At 35.8% G+C, this 22,550-nt stretch overlaps 1 protein-coding gene across 5 annotated transcripts in view; it reads left to right on the forward strand.

The window, feature by feature from the left end:
• The window catches only part of LOC126819686 (disabled homolog 1), a 31,745-nt gene extending 11,336 nt beyond the window's left edge, over positions 1–20,409 (forward strand). Inside the window, exons 2-12 of one of the 5 annotated variants that reach the window (XM_056100346.1) lie at positions 69–194; positions 4,635–4,692; positions 5,145–5,362; positions 6,733–6,867; positions 8,787–8,939; positions 9,680–9,727; positions 12,041–12,124; positions 14,340–14,765; positions 15,346–16,980; positions 18,836–18,906; positions 20,141–20,409. In XM_056100346.1, the coding sequence (XP_055956321.1) occupies positions 4,668–4,692; positions 5,145–5,362; positions 6,733–6,867; positions 8,787–8,939; positions 9,680–9,727; positions 12,041–12,124; positions 14,340–14,765; positions 15,346–16,980; positions 18,836–18,886 (2,775 nt within the window). In that variant the 5' untranslated portion in view covers positions 69–194; positions 4,635–4,667 and the 3' untranslated portion in view covers positions 18,887–18,906; positions 20,141–20,409. The remainder of the gene's footprint in view (positions 1–68; positions 195–4,634; positions 4,693–5,144; positions 5,363–6,732; positions 6,868–8,786; positions 8,940–9,679; positions 9,728–12,040; positions 12,125–14,339; positions 14,766–15,345; positions 16,981–18,835; positions 18,907–20,140) is intronic. The other 4 variants (XM_056100347.1, XM_056100349.1, XM_056100350.1 and 1 more) reach the window with 4 other exon arrangements.
• Positions 20,410–22,550: the final 2,141 nt, after the last annotated feature.

Consider the following 22,550-nt stretch of genomic DNA (forward strand, 5'->3'; position numbering starts at 1 on the left):
TGCATGTAGATATACCAGTTTATTATAGAGTTATATATTAAGACTTATTATTATAATTATTTATTCAGATGCAGGATCTATAATGTTTGTGTCGTGACTGTTGACATCATTTACAACAGTAGTATAATTATATTATATCAGTCCTAAGTGGTTTCAAGCCTTCTAATTTGAAATCTGACCCGGGAATATTTTAAGTGAGTATATGTATTTAAATTAAACTATAAAACAGACTTTTTATAATATACATGTATTTTAAATAACTCTATTTATCAATCTGAGTTCAGGATAGAGGGGGACAACTGTCTAGTTGTTTTGATCGGATGAAAAACCGAGGTCCCATGTATACATTGGCGTGCACGTAAAATATCCCTTGGCAGTTGGAATTCGATATAAGAGTAGGCCATAGTGCCGCTGCCCGGGAAAGATTTCCCTTATAGCACAGTGTGGGACGTATGCCCGTCTTCATTAGCCCAGTTTAGGACTCGGGGTCTCTTACACGAAATCTTAACTAAAGATAAAATCCAAATTTTAGTAGATACTTCAATTTTGATTGGCTAAGCACTAAAATCAATCTAATATTATCCAATCAAATTACTAAAATTTGGATTTGATCGTAGTTAAAATTTGGTGAAACAGGCCCCATAACAGTAGGACGTTAAACCTAACGAGGATGCATATTATATATATTTTGACAGAATATTATTTTTCCTTCTAAATCTAAAACTTTCATATATTGTGAGAGAGGGAGGGATAATTGGGGTTTAACGTCCACTCGACACAAACTAGGTCATTTATGGACTAACACATGGTTCAATTTTATTTCAATAATTCGCATGCTCGTAGGGGTCTTTAGTTGTGGTCACTGGTAGCAAACCGAAGGACCTTGTGTGTGTCAATAAACCCCATTTCTCTCTTTCTCTCTCTCTCTCTCTCTCTCTCTCAATATCACCAGCTCATGGAGTGTTTGTGTCTCAGCTAATTCTTTACACGAGAGCTTGTTCCTTTTATTCAGATTTTTTTAAGTGTATCGAGGCATTTGTCATCTAAGCTTCAACTCCAGGGATACTTGCGCACTAAAAGTTTTATGGCCATCATATTGACTTGATTGGTAAATATAACATGTCTCTCTCGGCTATTATTCTAGATATATTTAATTGACGCTTATACTATCTCCCTGATTATGTCTACTACATCGTTAACACTGTTCATCATGTGCATTTAGCATACCGATAGCCCATTTGCCAATCACGCTATTTTACCGATATTTCATCTAATAGTTTGGATACAGCTATGGCGGGTTTGGCGCTAGGCAGGGTAAGTTTACTTTTTCGGACACCTGTTACCACGGATTGTCGTGTATTTTGTACACTGTGAACAGTCCATTTGCTGATTACACTATTTTGCCTAGACCGTTTTTTTAGGACTTCAAATTTTGTCTAATGGTTTAGATTGTTCGTACTTGGTTTTATTTTATCTCTCTTTCATGCCCTCCTCCCTCTGTTAGAAATCATGGATATACCATTGTTAAAGAGAGATGTATGATTATAATTATGTTGTAGACTGATAACAGTATGATTGTAGTATTCAGGTTATCTATATTAACATCATTAATATAGTTTTAATCTATAATATAGGTCTGAAGAACAAGGGTTTATCTTAAATATAACAATTATCTTTTATTATTTAAAGGGAGAGAGAGAGAAATGGGGTTTAACGTCCACTTGACAAAGACTAGGTCATTTCAGGACTAACACATAATTCAGTTTTATTTCAATAATTTGCTTGCACGTAGGGGTCTTTGGCAGTGGGAGGAAACTCGAGGACCCGGAGAAAACCCACGAGGTTGGACAGGCGACCCTACTCCTTGTCACATACAACTGGGCAATCGAAACCATATTTAAGATGAAATACATTAACAGTTACAAATAACACATGCATCTATTAAACGTGCATTATACAAGAGCTAAATCTGTCTATTTGCAGGTCTTTCTTTAGGCCTTAAATTTTATCTAAATTATTAATTAGACATTAATTAACTTATCTAGGCCATAATCAACTCTCGAAGTCAACCTTAGCCTGTAATATTTTGTGGATTTGAATATCTCTTTTCAGAGTGAAGCAATTTAACTGAAATTTTCAGCATATTTTGTTTTCATTATCTATCGTTTAACTGTTATAGTGAGAACTGTCACCTCTTTATCTAATCTTACCTAATACCCCTTTAACATTTTAGTTAAATTTATTCATTGATACAGCGCAACAAAATCCAGCCAATGGCTGCTTTAAGGCGCTTCACAAGGATCTAATCTTGTCTAATGCCCCTTCAAGTTTTAAACCATTGGTAGAAAACTGTTCAAATCTGTTGAGAATCATAGAAAACTATTGGGTTTCTATTGCCACATAATTTAGATTAATCTGTCTAGATTAGATAATGAGTTTACAACTGTTTATTACTTTCTCGAAAGGTGTTGAGTAATTAACAGGCTAATTAATTACTCAACACTGCTCTAGAAACTAAACAGTTATAAACCCAACACCCATTATCTAATCTAGACAGACCCTTTAAACTACACAACAATAGAAACCCAATGGTTTCCATGATTCTCAACAAATTGGAACAGATTTCTACCAATGGTTTGAAACTTAAAGGGGCATTAGGTAAGATTAGGTAAAGAGAATATGCCGAAATATTAGCGACTGAATTTTAGGCCTAGCCTCGATCTTCATTACTAAAGTCGGTACGATTAAAAACATAGTCTTGATTATCCATTTTTGCATTTAATCATTAAATGAGCTTTGAGCAGCAGATCGGATTCAAATCCAATGAAAATCCGACACATAAGTTGGCATCGAGAGTTGATTATGGTCTTGTTTTGTTAATAAATGTATAATTAATAGTTTATATAACATTTCAAGCCTAAAGAAAGACCTGCAATAGACAGATTTAGCTCTTGCATAATGTATGTTTAAGTACATAAACTTTCACTAAAACATCGCAACTACATGATAAATGTTGATGTCATTATTATGAACACGAGAATAAGGAAATTGTTGATTAAATAAATCCCTTTGAAATAAATTCTGACTGAATGCAAATTGGACATGTGAGCTAGCTCTTTAACTGTGTACTTGTGTTAGATATCATGTATTTAATATATTTTTATAATTGTTCAGACATGATATTACGATGTATAAGTTAACCATGTTAATTTACTTTTAAGAACGCTGGTAGGAAACTCCCATTGTCACATGATGACATATTGTTTTTTAAAGGGAGACAAATTTTTCCCTATTTATTTATGGTTTAAAGGGGCTAAATCGCTAATATTTGGGACCTAGAAAGTGACACAAATGGGTCGCAACGCATATAATGATGTAATATGAATGTATATAAATTGATTTACATTCAATTGTTTCCATTTTTATTCTAATTTCAAATCAGAAGTCTCAAATCGATCGAATTTCAGTCTCTAGAGTCTGGTTATGCCAGTCTACACCGATAGTATTTATTGCACATGTTCTCCAGATAAGAAGATGGCATCGCCGTTTGACATGACTTGTGGAATATATCTAGCCCTCTTCTTCAAGTCCCTTGTTACAAATGGTGCTGAAAGGCATTATGGTACACGATTCGTGTGCCAATAGTAAAATGTTTATTTTGTCTTAAACATTGAATATCAGAAGCCCTTCTTTTCCCTGTAAGATCACAACATGGATGTTGATTTAAATTGACAAATAATCATTGTGTTTGCAATGATATTGAGACAGAGACTTGGCTACTTTAAAGTACATATTTAACAAACAAAACTAATAATAATTGAGTTCTTGTTTTCTGTGGTTATTAACATGTTCTATTTTTTAGGTAGAAGATTTGTTATAATACAAACAAATCATGTCTTTTTACACTTCTACGTTATAATGTTTTAGGTAGAAGATTTGTATAATCTAATAGAACATATATTTTATATTTGTATGTTTTAGGTAGAAGATTTGTTATAATCTAAATAGAATATGTCTTTTTACACGTCTACATTATAATGTTTTAGTTAGAAGATTTGTATAATCTAATAGAACATATATTATATATTTGTATGTTTTAGGTAGAAGATTTGTTATAATCTAAATAGAATATATTTTTATAATTCTGTGTTTCAGGTAGAGGACTGGTTATAATCTAATAGAATATATTTTTATAATTCTATGTTTCAGGTAGAAGACTAGTTATGATCTAATATAATATATTTTTATAATTCTATGTTTCAGGTAGAAGACTGGTTATAATCTAAATAGAATATATTTTTATATTTGTATGTTTTAGGTAGAAGATTTGTAATAATCTAAATAGAATATATTTTTATAATTCTGTGTTTCAGGTAGAGGACTGGTTATAATCTAATAGAATATATTTTTATAATTCTATGTTTCAGGTAGAAGACTAGTTATGATCTAATATAATATATTTTTATAATTCTATGTTTCAGGTAGAAGACTGGTTATAATCTAAATAGAATATATTTTTATATTTGTATGTTTTAGGTAGAAGATTTGTAATAATCTAATTAGAATATATTTTTATAATTCTGTGTTTCAGGTAGAAGACTTGTTAAAATATATTTTATAATTCTATGTTTTAGGTAGAAGACTAGTTATAATCTAAATAAAACATAATGGCTTCTGGATATACAAGTAAAGGTAGAGATTACTCCTATTATTTTGTGCATTGTTTTTTTTCTTTTAAAGGACAATATTGGTGTCAGTCATTATTACATATGTGATAGAACTGGTTAAACACGTTCCAGATACAATTTTATCACAGAGATACTTTCTACGATAGATGCGTTACAAACATTTGAAAAAAACGGAAGTGACGCCAAAAATGACAAACAAGAGTTATCCTTCTATATAACTGACTGAAGTAACGAGCGATATCAGACACACGATCGAATTTCATTTCACTGATAATTTGGACACAAGTACAAATTACATGATTTCTGGTGATTTTAAATGATTTTTACAAATTTTTAAACAAAGATTTGATATTGAATGAAGGGGAAAGAAATTAGTGCTAAATACACAAGATTAAATGATACCCAGATTACAGTGTTTCTAAATACGTTTTTATATGTTCATTTCTCTATTGACAGATCCAGTGGCCGATGCCAATCGCTTTCAAGGGGAGGGAATCAATTTTCGAGCTAAATTAATTGGTATAGATGACGTACCCGAGGCAAGGGGAGATAAGATGTGCCAGGACACGATACAGAAATTAAAAGCGATCGTCAAAATTTCTAAAGAACACAAACAGAGGATTATAGTTAATGTTTCTTTAGATGGATTAAAAATCTTAGATCAAGCCACTGCTGTAAGAGGATTTACTTTTTTATTATATATATCTAAATGTATCTGATTTGATTTAGCTGAAAAATGAAAGTAGAGGATTTACTTTTTTATTATATATATGTAAATTACGAAAAAAAATTATTTAAATGAGTATATTGTCTTTGATTCAGCTGAAAAATGAAAGTAGATTTTTATTTAATTTGGGGGGTTAAAAGAGAGAGAAATGGGGTTAAACGTCCACTGAACACTAACATTTAAAAACTTTCTAGTAGCCTTTAAGATTGCAATCAATAATAAAACGAACAGAATCTGCTTTAAAGTACATATTTAAACATACATTATGCAGGAGCTAAATCTGCTTATTGTAGGTCTTTCTTTAGGCCTGATATGTTATCTAAATTATTAATTATACATTAATTCACTTATCCAGGCCATAATCAACTCTCGATGGCATCAGATTTCTCCGATATTAAATAGATTAGAACAGTTCAGCCATATTTTGATTTAAGCTAAAAATGGAGGCTCGAGACTTGGCTTCGAATAACCAGTACGGTGGTTGAAATTATTGCACACATCTTGTCAAACTTCCAAAGGCTAATATCTTCGCTTACAATAGAGTAATTTGATTGAAATTTTCAAATTATTAATTTTACATTATCTATTTTCAAACTATTATAGCAAGAATGGCTAGCTCTATCTAAATCTTACATAATGTATCTTTAAATGAGTATATTGTCTTTGATTCAGCTGAAAAATGAAAATAGATTTTTATTTTTAATTTGGGGGGTTAAAAGAGAGAGAGAAACGGGGTTTAACGTCCACTCGACACAAACTAGGTCATTTCAGGACCAACATATGGTTCAATTTTATTTCAATAATTCGCTTGCGCGTAGGGGTCTTTATCTGTGGAAGGAAACAGGAGGACCTGGAGAAAACCCACGAGGTAGGGCAGATAACGCCACTCCATCATAGCCCACCTACATAAAAAAAGGTAAAACAGCACTTTATGAGAAAAGTGTAACAATTGTGTGCTTTATCCTTTATCATCAAATGTTGGGATGGGATTGGTATTCAAAGCGCGAGATAATGATATAGACATGCGTGATATCGCAATTAATGCATTGCATCAATGAAATTGAATAACAATATGATCCTATTAATTCATGATAAAAGCTCAGTGTGTATGTTTGTATGCCTAGGTAATTTGGAGACGATGATGATCATGCATTGTCAGCTGTTAAATTTCCTTAATAAGAGCCTGAAAAACCCCTTCTGCAAAAATTCCTGGACCCATTCCTGTATCACCATAAATAATTCCTGGAAGAGAGTCAGATTTTATTCTTTTAATGATTATATTATTTAGTCTAATTTATTTTCTAATAATTTTTTCAGAATATAGATCATACACACGAAGTTCATAAAATATCTTTCATATCTCGAGATATGACGGATTCTAGGGCGTTTGGTTATATCTATGGACCTGGAGATGGATCTCATAAATTTTTTGGAATTAAAACTGAAAAAGCGGTATGTATGTGTTTTTTAAATGGAGAGAGAGAGAGAGAAATGGGGTTTAACGTCCACTCAACACAAACTAGGTCATTTCGGGACTAACACATGGTTCAATTTTATTTCAATAATTCGCTTGCAAGTAGGGGTCTTTAGCAGTGGGAGGAAACCGGAGAGAGAGAGAGAGAGAGAGAAATGGGGTTTAACGTCCAGTCAACACAAACTAGGTCATTTCGGGACTAACACATGGTTCAATTTTATTTCAATAATTCGCTTGCGCGTAGGGGTCTTTAGCAGTGGAAGGAAACCGCGGAGGACCCGGAGAAAAGCCACGAGGTTGGACAGACGACCCTACTCCTTGTCACGTACAACCGGGGAATCAAAACCCTGCCAGTTGACTCAATGACAGACCGGATGATACAGCGCGCGCGTGCTAACCATTCGGCCATCCAACCCCCCTTTTTTTAAATGGAACAAGAGGGGGTGATTTTTAGGTTCAGATGAGAGGTGGATGTATAATGTTGTTGTGTGTCCCTTCACATTGTTTTGTTTGTGAATACTCTAAAGGAAACAATTTTTATCCGATTTAAAATGTATGTTTATATCCAAAAAGATCTCCATCCCTTTCGAAATTGGCAGGTATCGGACCATAAATTCATGGATTATGACCCCTGATTTGTATGAAAATCTGGTTTTTAATTTGTGGGTCCCATAGAGGTCATAATTTTTATCCGATTTTGATGAAAATTAAAAAATATGTTTATATTTCAAAGATCTTTTTTCCTTTTGATATTGCCGCATATAACTTACCATAACCTCCTGGATTGTACGGCCCCATGATTGTATGAAAAATTGCATTTTCAAAACCATTCATATATATATTCCTGTTACACCATAAATAGAGGATATTTGTCGTTTTAGGGTGAATAACATATTTTATTTCATCGAGAAGCAAGAAAACTTATATTTTCACGAATGCGTAGCATAGAAATGTTTTCTTGCTTAGGGATGAAATAAAATATGTTATTCACGACAAAACGTCAAATGTTCTATTTATTTTATGATTTTACAAACATTTTAGGTGAAAAAAAACATGGACTACTTTAGCCAGTGGAATAACACTTTTATTTCACTGATAAAACCCAGTAATCCACTACTGATCATAAAATAAAGAAGGTTATTTAAATTTTGTTTAAAGTGCATTATTAATCAAGAGAGTTGCCTCCCTTATAATATTTTTGGTTTTTTCTCCTCAGACATGTTGAATTACGTCGCTAGATTTATGGTTATTTTAATGTGATATAAAATGATATTCTCAATCAAGAGTTGTCTCCCTTGTAGCATTTGGACCCTGACATTGTTGAACAGTTAATAATAATAATAATAATAATAATAATCTATTTTTAAAGCGTTGAATATCAATCTGATCAAAATACAGATCTATATTTTGTTTTTTGGGTTTTTTTTTATACTTTCAATGTCCTCTACGAAATACTGATTTGAGCGGTTGTAGTTGAAAGTACGTCATAGGTCTTACGAGCGGCTTTTGACCCTATGATGTCAGACATTTTATTAACCAATCATCTTTGATGTTTTTGGTAGGATATCCACAGTTCCGTGCATCGCATGCCAAGAACTTGCTGCAACAGACCGTTTCATTGGCTAATCCCTCGCATCATCCAGAATGCAGGCTACATGTATATAACAACTCTTCCCGATCCTAGTGTAGTAAAGACAAGTAAAATGAAATTTTGAACTATAAAAACGAAACGAAATAGGATCTGTGTTTTAATCAGATTGGCTAAATATCCAACAAAAGATTTTCTTAAGAGCGCTAAACTTCGATATACAGCAATATTTGAACTGTTACTCGACACTAATATTATTTTTGCCTGTATTTTCTATGGAGATAATTGTTAGGTTATTTTGTTTTACAGGCTGAAAATTTAGTACTTTCTTTGAGAGATTTATTTCAAGTTGTATACGAATTAAAGAAAAAAGAAGTGGAAGAGGCGAAGAAACAAAAAGAAGAAACAACAATACAGTTAAAAGATGGTGAAGTTGGAGAAAGCGACGATTCCGTTTATCAGGTTCGTAAATTTAAAGGAGCTACTGTGGCTCAGTGAGTTGGGCGCTGGCTTACTAGAAGGAGGTCCTGGGTTCGATTCTGGTGTCGGTCGAGAAATTTCAACAATTGAAACCATATTACATCAACCCATAGCAAGATTATCACCAGTCCTATTAATGTGTTTTCTGATGTGGTTTTTCTTGTCAGTCGTGCAGGACGGAAGGCCTGACAATCACAGCTGTCTAGTCATTGAAGGAATGGAAAAAAAAACGAGGTCCTGTGTAAACATTTGTGTGCACGTAAAAGATCCCTTTCCAGTTAGAATTCAGTATAATAGTAGGCCATGATGCCGCTGCCCTGGCAACATTTCCCTCATTGCACACTGTATGGTGTATGCCCATCTTTATTAACCCAGTCGGAGCAAAACAGTAAGACATTAAACGCCATTTCATTTTGTATATATAATGGAGTACCATACCTCAGTGGGTAAGGCGCTAGCTGACTAAGCAGGAGGTCCTATATTCGATCCTCGTGTTTGTCTAGAAAGCTCCACAAGTCATGATGTTCTGATTGAAATCGTGGTACATCAACCCATAGAGAGATCATCTCCATTCATGAAACCACTGTTTTTCCTCTCTATGCCCTCAAACGGTCTCCTCAGGGGTTGAGAGACTAGACTAGACTAGATTAGAAGATTTGGCACCAACTTCTCATTTAATTGTGGGGTTAATCAATAAATTTTCTTTTTACAATATTGTTTAGGTACCTCAAAATGGTGCTCCAGTCGAAGGTACTGAGAGCGAATATGCTGTAAGTAAAATAATGTATATATTTTATTATGCAAAAATAGAATGTAGGCTTTTAAACATTTGAATGCTCCGTTGACTGTGTACTGGCGCAAATGTGGAATATAAAAGCACATAAGTTCACTCCAGTGATGAGATACAGCCACAACAGCTTGTTTGTTCGACGTTTCGATTGCTTAACAAACAAATATTTACGAATGATAAAATACAAACTTGATTGAATTTGTTCTTGTTTGAGTAGTTTCGTCTTTGAAAAGATCACACACGTTGTATATAAGGTAAATAGTTGTTGTGAATCATTAATGCTGTTTCCACCGAAGTGATCCATTAATGCCATTTATAATGATGTGATTTAATAATGCTGTTTGCACTGATGGATTTAATAACTTTGTTTCCATTAAAATTTTGGGAAAAAGTTGAGTCAAACATGACATGCTCTACAGTCATTAAAAATGAAAAATAACTTCAATTTAATTGCTTAATTAATACGCCATATTAAAATGTATTCATATATTGTCATAGCCTTTGTCTGTCCGTCCGTCATCCTTAATTTCTTGTTATATCTCTAAAGACTACATTTATCATCATTCTTTGAACAATTTTATATATGTTGTTTACATTAGTGAGAAGAAGAACCCTATTGAATTTGTCTTTATCACAACAAAGGTTATCCTCTGAATCACAATGTGGCAATTTTTGTTGACTTTGTGTAACTTAGCTGCTGCGGACGTAGGTTTCATTGCCTGGCAACCTATCCTTTAATTCTAGATAACGCATGTTTAAATAATCTAGCTTTAATTTATTCTGCTGTTACTACTTTTGCGTTTGTTTATTTTGCGGTGAGTTGTTTGAAGAGCTTTTTTCTATTACACAATAAATACTATGCCTGACCTGACTTTGATATATTCGCGGAATGGTCAAAGATTCCTGTGGACCTCAAACTCAAAATTCTTGAAGATTCATTCTAAATTTTCCAAAATCTGACATACATGCACCATGTTTTAGCTTACATTTTACGCGTTGTACAAGTATTTTAGATGTTTCCACACAATTTATTGATTGCTTGTGAAAAATATCTTACTTGAGATAGGTCAGTTCTTGGACTTCGTGATATTTTAGGTTATTTGGAATTATTTTAATAAATAGATGGCTGGAAGATAGTTTGAGAAAAGATCTCTTCATACAAGATGTGTTTATTATAGTTCTATTTATTTATATATCCTCTTGGTTGAGGGGGGGTCACGGTGGCTAAGTGGGTAAGACGCTGCCTCGCTGGCCTGGAAGTCGGGGGTTCAATCCCAGCATTGGCTGAGAAGGTTTATCCAGATTTTCCGGTGTAGTTCCCCTTGCCCCCCCTCCCTTGTCAGTGATGCAGGAGGGAGGACCTGACAAGGACAGCTCTCTAGTAAAAAAACTAGGACCTGTTTATACATTGTCATACACGTAAAAGATCCCGTGGCAGTTGGAATTTGATATAAGACTAGGGCGTAGTGACCCTGCTGAGGCAAAATTTCCCCCATAACGCACTGTATGGGGTATGCCCGTCTTCATTAGCCCAGTTGGAACAGAACAGTAGGCTGTTAAGCCCTTTTGCATTTCATTTCATTTTCAACTTGGCTTATGAAGAATGGGGGTTTTATGGCCGAATGGTTAGCATGTGCGTGCTGTATCATAAGGCCTGTCATTGAGTCAACTGGCGTGGTTTCGATTCCCCCGTCGTATGTGACAAGGAGTAGGGTCGACTGTCCAACCTCGTGGGTTTTCTCTGGGTCCTCCGGTTTCCTCCAACTGCTAAAAACCCCTACGTGCAAGCTAATTATTAAAATAAAATGGAACCATGTGTTAGTCCAGAAATGACCTAGTTTGTGTCGAGTGGGCGTTAAACCCCATTTCATTTCATTTTCAACTTGGCTTATGAACAAGGGGGGCGGGGCGGTGGATGGCCAAATGGTTAGCACGTGCGCTCTGTATCATAAGGCTTGTCATTGAGTCAACTGGCGTGGTTTCGATCCCCGGTTGTATGTGACAAGGAGTAGGGTTGCCTATCCAAACTCTCGGCTTTTCTCTGGGTCCTCCGGTTTCCTCCCACTGCTAAAGACCCCTACGCACAAGCAAATTATTGAAATAAAATTGAACCATGTGTTAGTCCCGAAATAACCTAGTTTGTGTCGATTGGACGTTAAACCCCAGTTTTCTCTCTCTCTCCCTGGCTTATGAAGAAGGATTCACCCAAGAGGATATATATATATTTAATATACCTTGGTTTAAAGCCCATGAACTAACACCTGTAGCTTGGATGATTTTATATCACCTTTAGGTACCTAAGAATAATCAACCGATTGCGGAGGAGGACGGTGGAAATTTATTGAATTTACAAGATCAATTAACCAGTATAGAAAAAGTGGGCATAACTTTGATTTATAATTATAATAAGCCGTCTGTCTTGTCTCGGCCATTATGGTTTGCAAATAGAAATTTGAGCAGTGCTCCCAGGGATTAGATATGAGGTGGTTAAGACGCTGGCTCGCTAGCCTGGAGGTCGGGTGTTCAATCCCTGCATAGCCCGAGAAAGTACATCCATATTTTCCGGCGTGTTTCCCCTTGTCAGTGATGCAGGACGGAGGGCCTGATAAGGACAGCTGTCTAGTCATTCGGATGGTACAAAAAACTGAGGTCCTGTGTACACATTGGCGTGCACGTAAAAGATCCCTTGACAGATGGAATTCGATATAAGAGTAAGTCGTAATGCCGCTGTCCAAGCAAAATTTCCCCCATAGAACACTGTATGGCGTATGCCCGTCTTCATTTGTCCAGTCGGAGCAGAACAGTAGGACGTCAAACCCCGTTTCATTTCATAATCGATCCCTGTGTTGGTGAATGGTTAGCGCGTGCGAGTTCATTCATAAGGTCTGTCATTGAGTCCACCGGCGTGGTTTCAATTTCCTGGTTGTAGGGTGGCCTGTCCAACCTCTTGGGTTTTCTCCGGGTCCTCCAGTTTCCTCCCACTGCTAAAGACCCCTACGCGCAAGCGAATTATTGAAATCAAATTAAAGCATATGTTAGTCCCGAAATGACCTAGTTTGTGTCGAGTGGACATTAATTGCCATTTCGCTATTTATTTTGATAAATGATGACTTGTCAAGATGATGGTATAAGAGCACTTATCCAATTTTTATTTGCAAAACATTACATGGATTAGAGTAAAATAATAGATTTTATAGTTTATTTGCTTATATATCTTTCCTATTTCACCTTGGTTTTTACTACTTAGAAATCATATCTTATTAAAGTCTTGATGCGTCATTTTTGGGGGTGATTTTCAATCCCTTGTAAGCTACAATTTTGTGAAGGTTAAATCTCTAATACGAATATCATTCCAAATATGGTTTGATTCAGCTAGACGCTTTCATTCAAACGCCACACTAAATTAAAATCTCTGGAGATCATCACTTTAGGAATTGTTAATCCCTTGCAAACTACAATATTGTGAAAGATGAATCTCTAAAATGAATATCAATCCAAGATTGGTTCAATTTCGGTTCAGTACTTACAAAGTTATGATCAATTGAAATTTCATCGATTTATTTGCTTTTTACTATGTAGCAATAATTCTGACACCATTTTGTTGTGAGTGAACAAAAATGATTGAATCTGTGTCAGGAGATTATCTTGTGTTGGTATTTGGATTATGTTTTCTTTTTTAAAGAATAATATTGGTGTCAGTCATTATCACATATGTGATAGAACTGGTTAAAACATTCCAAATATAATTTTAACACAGAGATCATTGCTACGATAGATGTGTAGCAAACATTTGGAGGAATGGAAGTCACAAAAACTAATGGAAAACATGAGTTATCCTTCTGCGATAACAGATGCACCGCCGAATTTCAACTCACGGATAATTCCTTCGAAGACCAAAAGTTGTTATGTAAGGTTGTGAGAGGATATCTGACAATTCAAAAACAGAATTGAATGTCACTAGATAAGAGGAAACGAGAAACATAGAAAAGGCCTGTATGTATACTCCCTTGTTTTTATTCATTCTGTACTTAATAATAAAAACATGGTAGTGCATGGACTTTTTCTATTTTTCTCTTATCTAGTTCTTTTTATAAATTGTCAGATATCCTCTCACAGTCTCGTATAACAACTTTTTGTCTTCGAAGGAATTATCAGTGAGCAGAAATTCATCCATGTATCTGTTATCGCTGGTTACTTCAGTCAGTTATATAGAAGGATAACTCATATTTTCCTTTTGTTTTTGTGTCTTCCGTTTCTTGAAATCTTTGTTACACATCTATTGTAGCAATAATCTGTGTGTTAAACTTATATTTGGAACCTCTTGAACCAGTTCTATCACATATGTGATAATGACTGACACCAATATTGTCCTTTAAATGTTAAATAATCAGAGTACATATTGGCGTAGATTAAGCCGTGAGAAATTTGATATCTAAGCGAAAAATGAAAATGACGCATCCTTGCTTTAATTAATTGCATGATAATTACTGTGCTTTATAGAATGCCTGTTTCTATAGTGTCAATCTTTTTTTAAAAGCTCGTCTTTTAAGATTTGTTGGTCTTTTTTCACATATTTAGATTTTCTATTCTAGGGTATTAAACAAATGAACACCTTCGATAGTCTATTTGGCACATCTCCACCAGTAACTTCAGCAGCACCTAGTTTTGACGATGCTTTTGGAACCAGTATTTCTTCTGCTGCTCCCACTGTATCAACACAACAGCCTTCAATGGATCTAGCAGGATTGGGAACACCAGGTCCTGGAACCCCATTTCCTACTGGACAGACTTCTATGCCTTTTCAAACCGGCCTTACTACTCCGATTGCTCGCCCAGGTTTTGGAGTTTCCATGGGACAACCTGGTTTTCCACCCATGGGCCAACAACCAGGATTTCCCACACAAGTTGGACAAGCGGGATTGGCAGCTCCTGGGTTTGGTGGTAGATCATCCTCACCATTTGGTGGTAGATCATCCTCACCATTTGGTGCAGCAGCAGCAGCTCCTGCTTTTCAACAGGTAAAAAAAAAATGATAACAAATTTGTAGAACAAATGGAGCTTAACGTCAGACTTTGCTGCTTACACAGGACCTCGTTTTTTGGGGGAGTTGGGTGGCAGATTGGTTAATGCATACGCGTTGGATCCAAAGGTCTGTCATTGACTCAAGTGGCATGGTTTTGATTCCCAGCTTGTATGTGACAAGGTGTAGGACCACTTGTCCAACCAGACTTATTAAATTCAATATGCATTTCTGATCTGGTGTCAAGATCCATTGGAATATACATTAAGCTCTTTTGGGAGCCATGGTGGCTAAGTGAGTAAGATGCTGGCTCACTAGGTCGTGGGTTTGATCCCGGTGTTGACTGAGAAAGTTCATCAGGATTTTCCAACGTGGTTTCCCGTTGTCAGTGGTGCAGGACGGATATAAGAGTAGGCCGTAGCATCGGTGTCCAGGCAAAATTTTCCTCATAGTGCACTGCATTGCGTATGCCCGTCTTAATTAGCCCAGTCCTAGCAGAACAGTAGGACGTTAAACCCATTTCATTTCATTTAAACTCATCTGTTTGTTTAATTTTTTCTTCGTTTCTTTCTTTTCAGCCAACAGCACTACAACCTCCTCAAAGACAAGCTGCAATACCAGTTACTTCAGATCCTTTTGCAAATGACCCGTTTTCAAGTCCAAATCCATTTGGTCAAACTAGCACTGCCGGAGTGGGAAGTCAGCCCAGTGCATTTGGTGCTCCAGCAGGTAATCCATTTGGTGCTGCACCTGGTGGAAGTGGTGGTTTCCCATCACCTCCTGCTGCAAATGATTCAGTCGGGTGGCCTGATTCAGGAGCAGACATTTTGGCACCAACCAAATTAGGAGGTGAGGGCGAGACAGAACCTGAAAGTAAAGATAAAAAGGGCAGTGATTTTTTCGGAGATTTGTGTGATATTGGAAGCATGACTCAAAAGGCAAAGACACCAAAAGATATGTTTAAAGAAAAAAGCGAACCCCAGAAAAAAACATTGAACCAGTTGAAGGCTGAGAATTTAGCTGCTTCAGCAAATCCTACTTTAGGAACGCCTTCCAGACCAGCTCCAGCGCCACCAGTCCAGTCAGTGGCTTCATTACAACCTGCAGCGGATCCATTTGGATTTGGAGCACCTGCTCCAGCTGCAGTCCCGGCAAATGATCCATTTGGAAATGTTCCTATTGTTCCAACGACTCAACAGGCAAGTTCATTCCCTGCACACGATCCTTTTGGTCCATTGGACAAAGGGGTGAATCATATTCCTGACCTGGCCACCAAGTCTGCTGATCCTTTCGACACATCATCCTTCCTTCACCAACCCACTCCTGCAAGGCACACAGAATCCTCCAGCAATATCAATGCCTCACAACAGCACAGTCGTCAAAGACCACGCCCAACAGCCAAAAAACCTGCAAGTATACTCAATGGAGAATCATCAAACATAAAGAAACAATCAGCGTTAAATGAAAATGATTTTGATTTACCCTCCCCTGACGAACCTCCACCTCCCCTCCCAAGTGATGCTTTATTTAATATACCTAAAAATGCTCCTGCACCTCCACCTCGACCACCGTCAGCAAGTAAGAAATCGTCAACACCTGTAGCCGTGGCCCGATCGAGTTCAATTAAAGACAGTTTATCCGTGCAATCTCATCAAAGTGGTGCGAGTTCGAGTTCCGATGATCAGGAAACTTTGTCGAGTTTATCGCCAATTAGTACAAACTCGAGTTCGGACACATCGCCAGTTCCTGCCATACCGAGGCGAACAAAACTTTCAACGTCATCTGATACATCTGCACCCCCTATATTATCACAAGACACTTCATCCTCAAGAGTTAATCCTCCTCATCCTGCGCTTAACCCTGAATCTAACAAGTCGATCACACAAAAACAGCCAGTGCCAAAACCGCGTAAAAGCTTGAGTTATAAAAGTTCGATAGGAAGTGCCGATGGTGATAGAAAAAAATCGGATCCTTTTTTTCCTGATCCCGATCCTTTTGCGGACGATCCTTTTGCGGACGATCCTTTTGCCCAAACTATAATCACCCCTAATAATAATAATATCTGTAAGGATCAGAACGATAATGACCCCTTTTTATCTAGTCAACCAGCCAATAAACCACGTGATTTTCAGTCTAAATGGGAGGCTTTTAGTGATTTTAATTGTGTCAGTGACAATATAACAAATATAGGTAACAAACACAAACACAATCAGGTAAGTCTACTTTCATTTTTCTTGTGGACTTGTCCATTGTGAGGAGAGACCTAATCGGATGGTGCAATCATGATGGACTTTCCCCCAATCAAGATTAGTCCATTGTGAGGAGGAACCTAGTTGAACAGCGAAATCATGATAGGCTTTATTGATATCAAGATTAGTCCATTGTGAGGAGGTGCCTATTCGGACAGCGAAATCATGATGGACTTCCCCCCAATCAAGATTAGTCCATTGTGAGGAAGGATCTAATCGTACAGCGAAATCATGATTGAATTTCCCACAATCAAGATTAGTCCATTGTGAGGAGGGACCTAATCGAACAGCGAAATCATGATCGACTTTATCGATATCAAGATAAGTTCATTGTGAGGAGGGATCTAATCGGATGGTACAATCTTGATGTGCTTCCCCACCCCACAATCAAGATTAGTCCATTGTGAGGCAGGACCTAATCAGACAGCGCAATCATGATGACCACCCACCTCGATCCAGATTAGTCTATTATGATGAAACCGAAATATGTCCGCCTTGAATGAACTAGTTTCTATAACCCTGTAAATAAACAATTGTCCAAGTCATAAGTCAAGTTTGGTATTGGGGGACCAGAATAATACTGGTTTCCTAAAAACGCACTCTAATTATTAATCCAGCAAAATTTGTACATGCAGACTTTAACAAAAGTAGTAGATCCGCCCCTGAATTGACACCATTTAATATGTCAATAAACACAAACATGATTTATTCTAATTATAACCTGATTGCATCAGTTAATGCTTTATTTATTTATATCATATATACACACGCATTTAGATGGTTAATTTCACAAGTAAAACTTGAATACTTTAGGTAAAAATAAAGTGGAATGTCTAATTGTTAGTTTTGAATGTAAAAGAAGTACACTCGCGGCTAGATCTATTTGTTAAGGCCAGCTCTATTTTCGTCAAGGTCGCTGAGATGTAAATAAGGTTATGGCATGTAATAGTTGACAAGATATCGAGGTTTTTTATTTGACCCTTTTTATTGTTTTCCAAAAATCTTTATAATATCTTATTTATGTAAGAAAGTTGAATTATTTAATGTGTTTTTGACCAAACTTGAAGTTGACCTTATCAAATAGAATTCAGTTCTGTAGGTCCCTTTAACGAAGGGGGATTGGATGGCTGAATGGTTAGCGTGCGCGCGCTGTACCATAAAGTCTGTCATTGAGTCGACTGGCGTGGTTTCGAATCCCCGGTTGTACGTGACAAGGAGTAGGGTCGCCTGTCCAACCTCGTGGGTTTTCTCCGGGTCCTCCGGTTTCCTCCTACTGCTAAAGACCCATACGCGCAAGCGAATTATTGAAAAAAAATTAAACTGTATGTTAGTCCCGAAATGACCTAGTTTGTGTTGAGTGGACGTTAAATCCCATTTTTCTCTCTCTCCCCTTTAACGAAGGAGAGTCACAGTGATTATGGTGCTAGTTCGATGACTGGGTATGTCAGGGTCTCATCGTTTTAAGGGGATGGAAAAATATGGTTCATCTGTGTACCCTTTGGCCAAAATTTAAATGAATCCTGGCGGGAACGTCACTGTCTGGGCAAAATTCACCTTCCCACCTTGATTAGCCCAAGTGGTGCAGAATAATAGGATGATGAACCCCATTTCATCTCTCTCTCTCTCTTTCTCTCTCTCTCTCTCTCTCTCTCTCACACACTTTAATTGCTGCAGAATAATAGGAGTTAAACCCTATTTCATTTCAAGATATCGATGAGGTTTTTTATTTGACCCTTTTTATTGTTTTCCAAAAATCTTTATAATATCTTATTTATGTAAGAAAGTTGAATTATTTAATGTTTTTTTTTTTTGTTTATAGAATAATACCAGTAATAATAATACGTCTTCCCTATTCGGTGATCCATTTTAAAACAACCTACTTGAACAAAGGTAAAAATATACTTCAACCAATCTTTAAAATACAGATCTATATTTGGTTTTGTATTTTTATACTTTCGATTGCCTACACTAGAGTGTTGACATTTCTAGTGGCTTACCCACAGTTCTGTGAATCGCACGCCTAGAACTCGCCATAACAGACCGTTTTCATTGGCTAATCCCTCTCATCAACCAGAATGTGGGTTATATAACAACTCTTCCAGATCTTAGTGTAGTAAAGACAAGTGAAACTAAATTTTGAACTATAAAAAACGAAATAGCGTCTGTGTTTTAACCAGATTGTAGTAGTTTAACCATACCAATCAATTTATTTTATTTCCTCAGATTTTGATGATTTTTAAATGTTGTTAATTGACATTGCTTCTCCTCCATGCATTATTATTCCAACTTTCTGAACATTTCATGAATTGTTATGTGTTTATCAGAAATGATTAAAAACAGAGCTATTTTGTGGATTTTCGTAAATATTCAATTAAACATATGCGTACATGCACTGTTCAGTTTGCTAATGGGGATCACATGGCTAAGTGGGTAAGACGCTGGCTCGCTAGCCTGCAGATCGGGTGTTCGATCCCTGCATTGGCCGAGAAAGTTCATCCAGATTTTCCGGCGTGGTTTCCCCTTGTAAGTGATGCAGGATGGAGGGCCTGCCAAGGACAGCTGTCTAGTCGTTCGGATGGGACGGAAAACTGTGGTCCCGTGTACAAATTGACGTGCACGTAAAAGATCCCATGGCAGTTGGAAGTCAATATAAGAGTAGGCTGTAGCTCCGCTGCCAGGGCAAAATTTTCCTCAAGTCATGTCAAACGTTCTTCGTGTTGTTTCAATATATTAATGGCCGAAGTGATTCCCCAGAGAAAGAAATGAATGGTAAACCTCCCTCTCTCTGGGAGCCGAGATTGCATTATGATTTTTACTTTAAAATGCAGATGTGACGTTTACCTAATGGTACGGACAATGTGCCAAGTGTACATTATTTATACTAGTTGAAATATTGGACCCGCGTGATGTATTTCAAGGCAAAGCGCATGCTAGTGTGTGAATTTTAGTTGTTTAATGGTCTTGAGCTTAAGACATTGCATAATATATTGAAACAACAATTCGTGACTAACATCCCTCGTGTTGTTTCACTATATTACTTATTGTCTTTCTCTCGACCATTAGACCATACTTATTTACTGTTTACATTGATATAATGGGCCTTTAATGTAAATTTCTTTTTCAGAACAGATGCCAAAACCTTTAACGATAATCAAAGAACATATACAATATAACTATTGTCATGGTGTAAAACTGTATTTATTCATCCCATCTATATACAACATTGGATAATCTGCTGTTAAACTTTATAGTCAGTTTCAGATATCTCTTATCTTATGCAACAATATGATCAATCATTGTTTTATTTGATTTATTATATTATTATACAACTTATCTTTTACTATTTATAACACTGCTATATTTTTTATATCATAGTGTTTTTTTAAGTCCTTATGTCGTTGGTACCTGTGGACGATGTTAGGGTATTTAATCTATGCACAATGATTTTGAGAGTAAATTTGAATATTTAAAAAATTTGAATGGAATATTTCAAAGATTTGAATGGAGTTTCAGTGGAATATTTAAAAAATTTCAATGGAATATTTTTAAAAAATTGAATATTTCGAAAACTTGAATATTTCAAAAATTTGAATATGGCAATATAAATATATTATATATATTTTACTGAAAGATTTGTTCCATTTAAAATGACTAAGCCTCTTTGATTTGGGTAAAAATAGAAATGTCTGTTTAATTGAAATTGATACATATAAAAGTTTAGATCAACAATGTTGAGATAAAATGGTTTTGTTTTTCCACAGTGAACAATTTTAAGTAAAAAAAACCTCACTAGAATTAGTAAACAAAATGTATTCCATTATTACTTTGCCAATATGAACGGTGGGGGTTGAATGGCCAAATTGTTAGCGCGTGCGCGTTGTATCATAAGGTATGTCATTGAGTCAACTGGCGTGGTTTCAATTGCCCAGTTTTACGTAACAATGGGTAGGGTCGCTTGTCCAACCTCATGGGTTTTCTCTGGGTCCTCCGGTTTCCTCCCACTGCTAAAGACCCCTACGCGCAAGCGAATTATTGAAATAAAATTGAACCATATGTTAGTCCCGAAATGACCTAGTTTGTGTCCAGTGGATGTTACTCCCCCACCCCCCTCTCTCAATGTTACCCCCCCCCCCCCCTCTCTCTCTCTCTCCAATTTGACCTTTACCTGAATCAAAGAGATTTGTCACCTTTCGGATTAACTATTTTATTACTGTTAAATATGTGTTCTTTTGTTTATTCCACATCTATTCTGCAATAGTCACATGTATTTTTAGAATTTTTCACATTACATTGTATATTGGAACTGGAAACGGGAGTATAATGAATATATACTCCCCCGCCAGTTTGGCATCTTTATATTTTAATTTATTTATATATGATGTAATATCAATGTTTATTATACAGATTAATTATATATCCACACAAAATTATATATTTATTTTATGTTTTTATGCATCGTTTCAATTTACCTATCCCAGACGTCAGTCAGATTATGCCGTCAGTCAGATTATGCCGTGGTCGTCAAATCGTCAAAGTAACACAATTTTCTACGATCATCTGAAAATTCTATAAATTATCGAAAATGAAGTCCATATTTAAAAAACACAACACAATTTAATTTATGTGGAATACAATCACTGGTTTATACACATATCACACGACGTTTCGACAAGTATTCTCTTATCGTTATCAAGTACAAATGCCACTCAAGGATTATAAAAGTCCATATTTACTAATATAAATATAACTTTTGTTTAGAAAGAAAAAAATGGCGATAATGTGGCTATCCTTGCTCTGGGGATAGGTTTATTAAGTTATCGCGGAAGTCACGACTGTATGATGACCCAAACTTAACTCGTAGCAACTGTTGATATTCATACACTCTTAGACCCAACTAAAGACACAATCCACTGTATTTTAACAAGTGCAAGCGGATTTATTCAAAGGACTAACTTACTTTACCTGAGGATCGATCAATCGTTGTTCGAAATATGTTTATCATTTGCTTAGAATGGATCAATCATGGTTCGAGATATGTTGATTATTTGCTGAGGATCAGATGAATCACGGTTCGAAATACGTTAATTCGTGAGGTCCACATATACCAGCTGTCTTTATTAATATCAACTTACATTTATCTGATTATTATTGGATGTATTTATAATTTTGTTATGTTTTTTTTTTTTGTTTGTTTTCTTTTAGTTAAGTTTATCTGTTTCCATATAGCAGTTAAGTTTACTTGTTGGAGTTAAATTTAATTGTTTCTGTAGAAGCTAAGTTTAATTGTTGCCGTAGAAATACTCTCATTCATATTGTAATTAGTGCAGGTTCTATTTCTGCTTATAAAGATACATTATGAAAGATTACATAAAGAGCTGGCACGTCTCGCTATAATAGTTGGATAATAGATAATGTAACAGGAATATGCTGAAAATTTCAGTCAAATTATTTCACTATAAGCCGAGAATTACTCATTTTAATAACTCTGTAGTCTTGATTGTCATTTGTTATGATTATAAACAAAGTCTTGATTA

Source organism: Patella vulgata, chromosome 4, assembly GCF_932274485.2.
Source record: "Patella vulgata chromosome 4, xgPatVulg1.2, whole genome shotgun sequence".
NCBI lineage: Eukaryota > Metazoa > Mollusca > Gastropoda > Patellidae > Patella > Patella vulgata.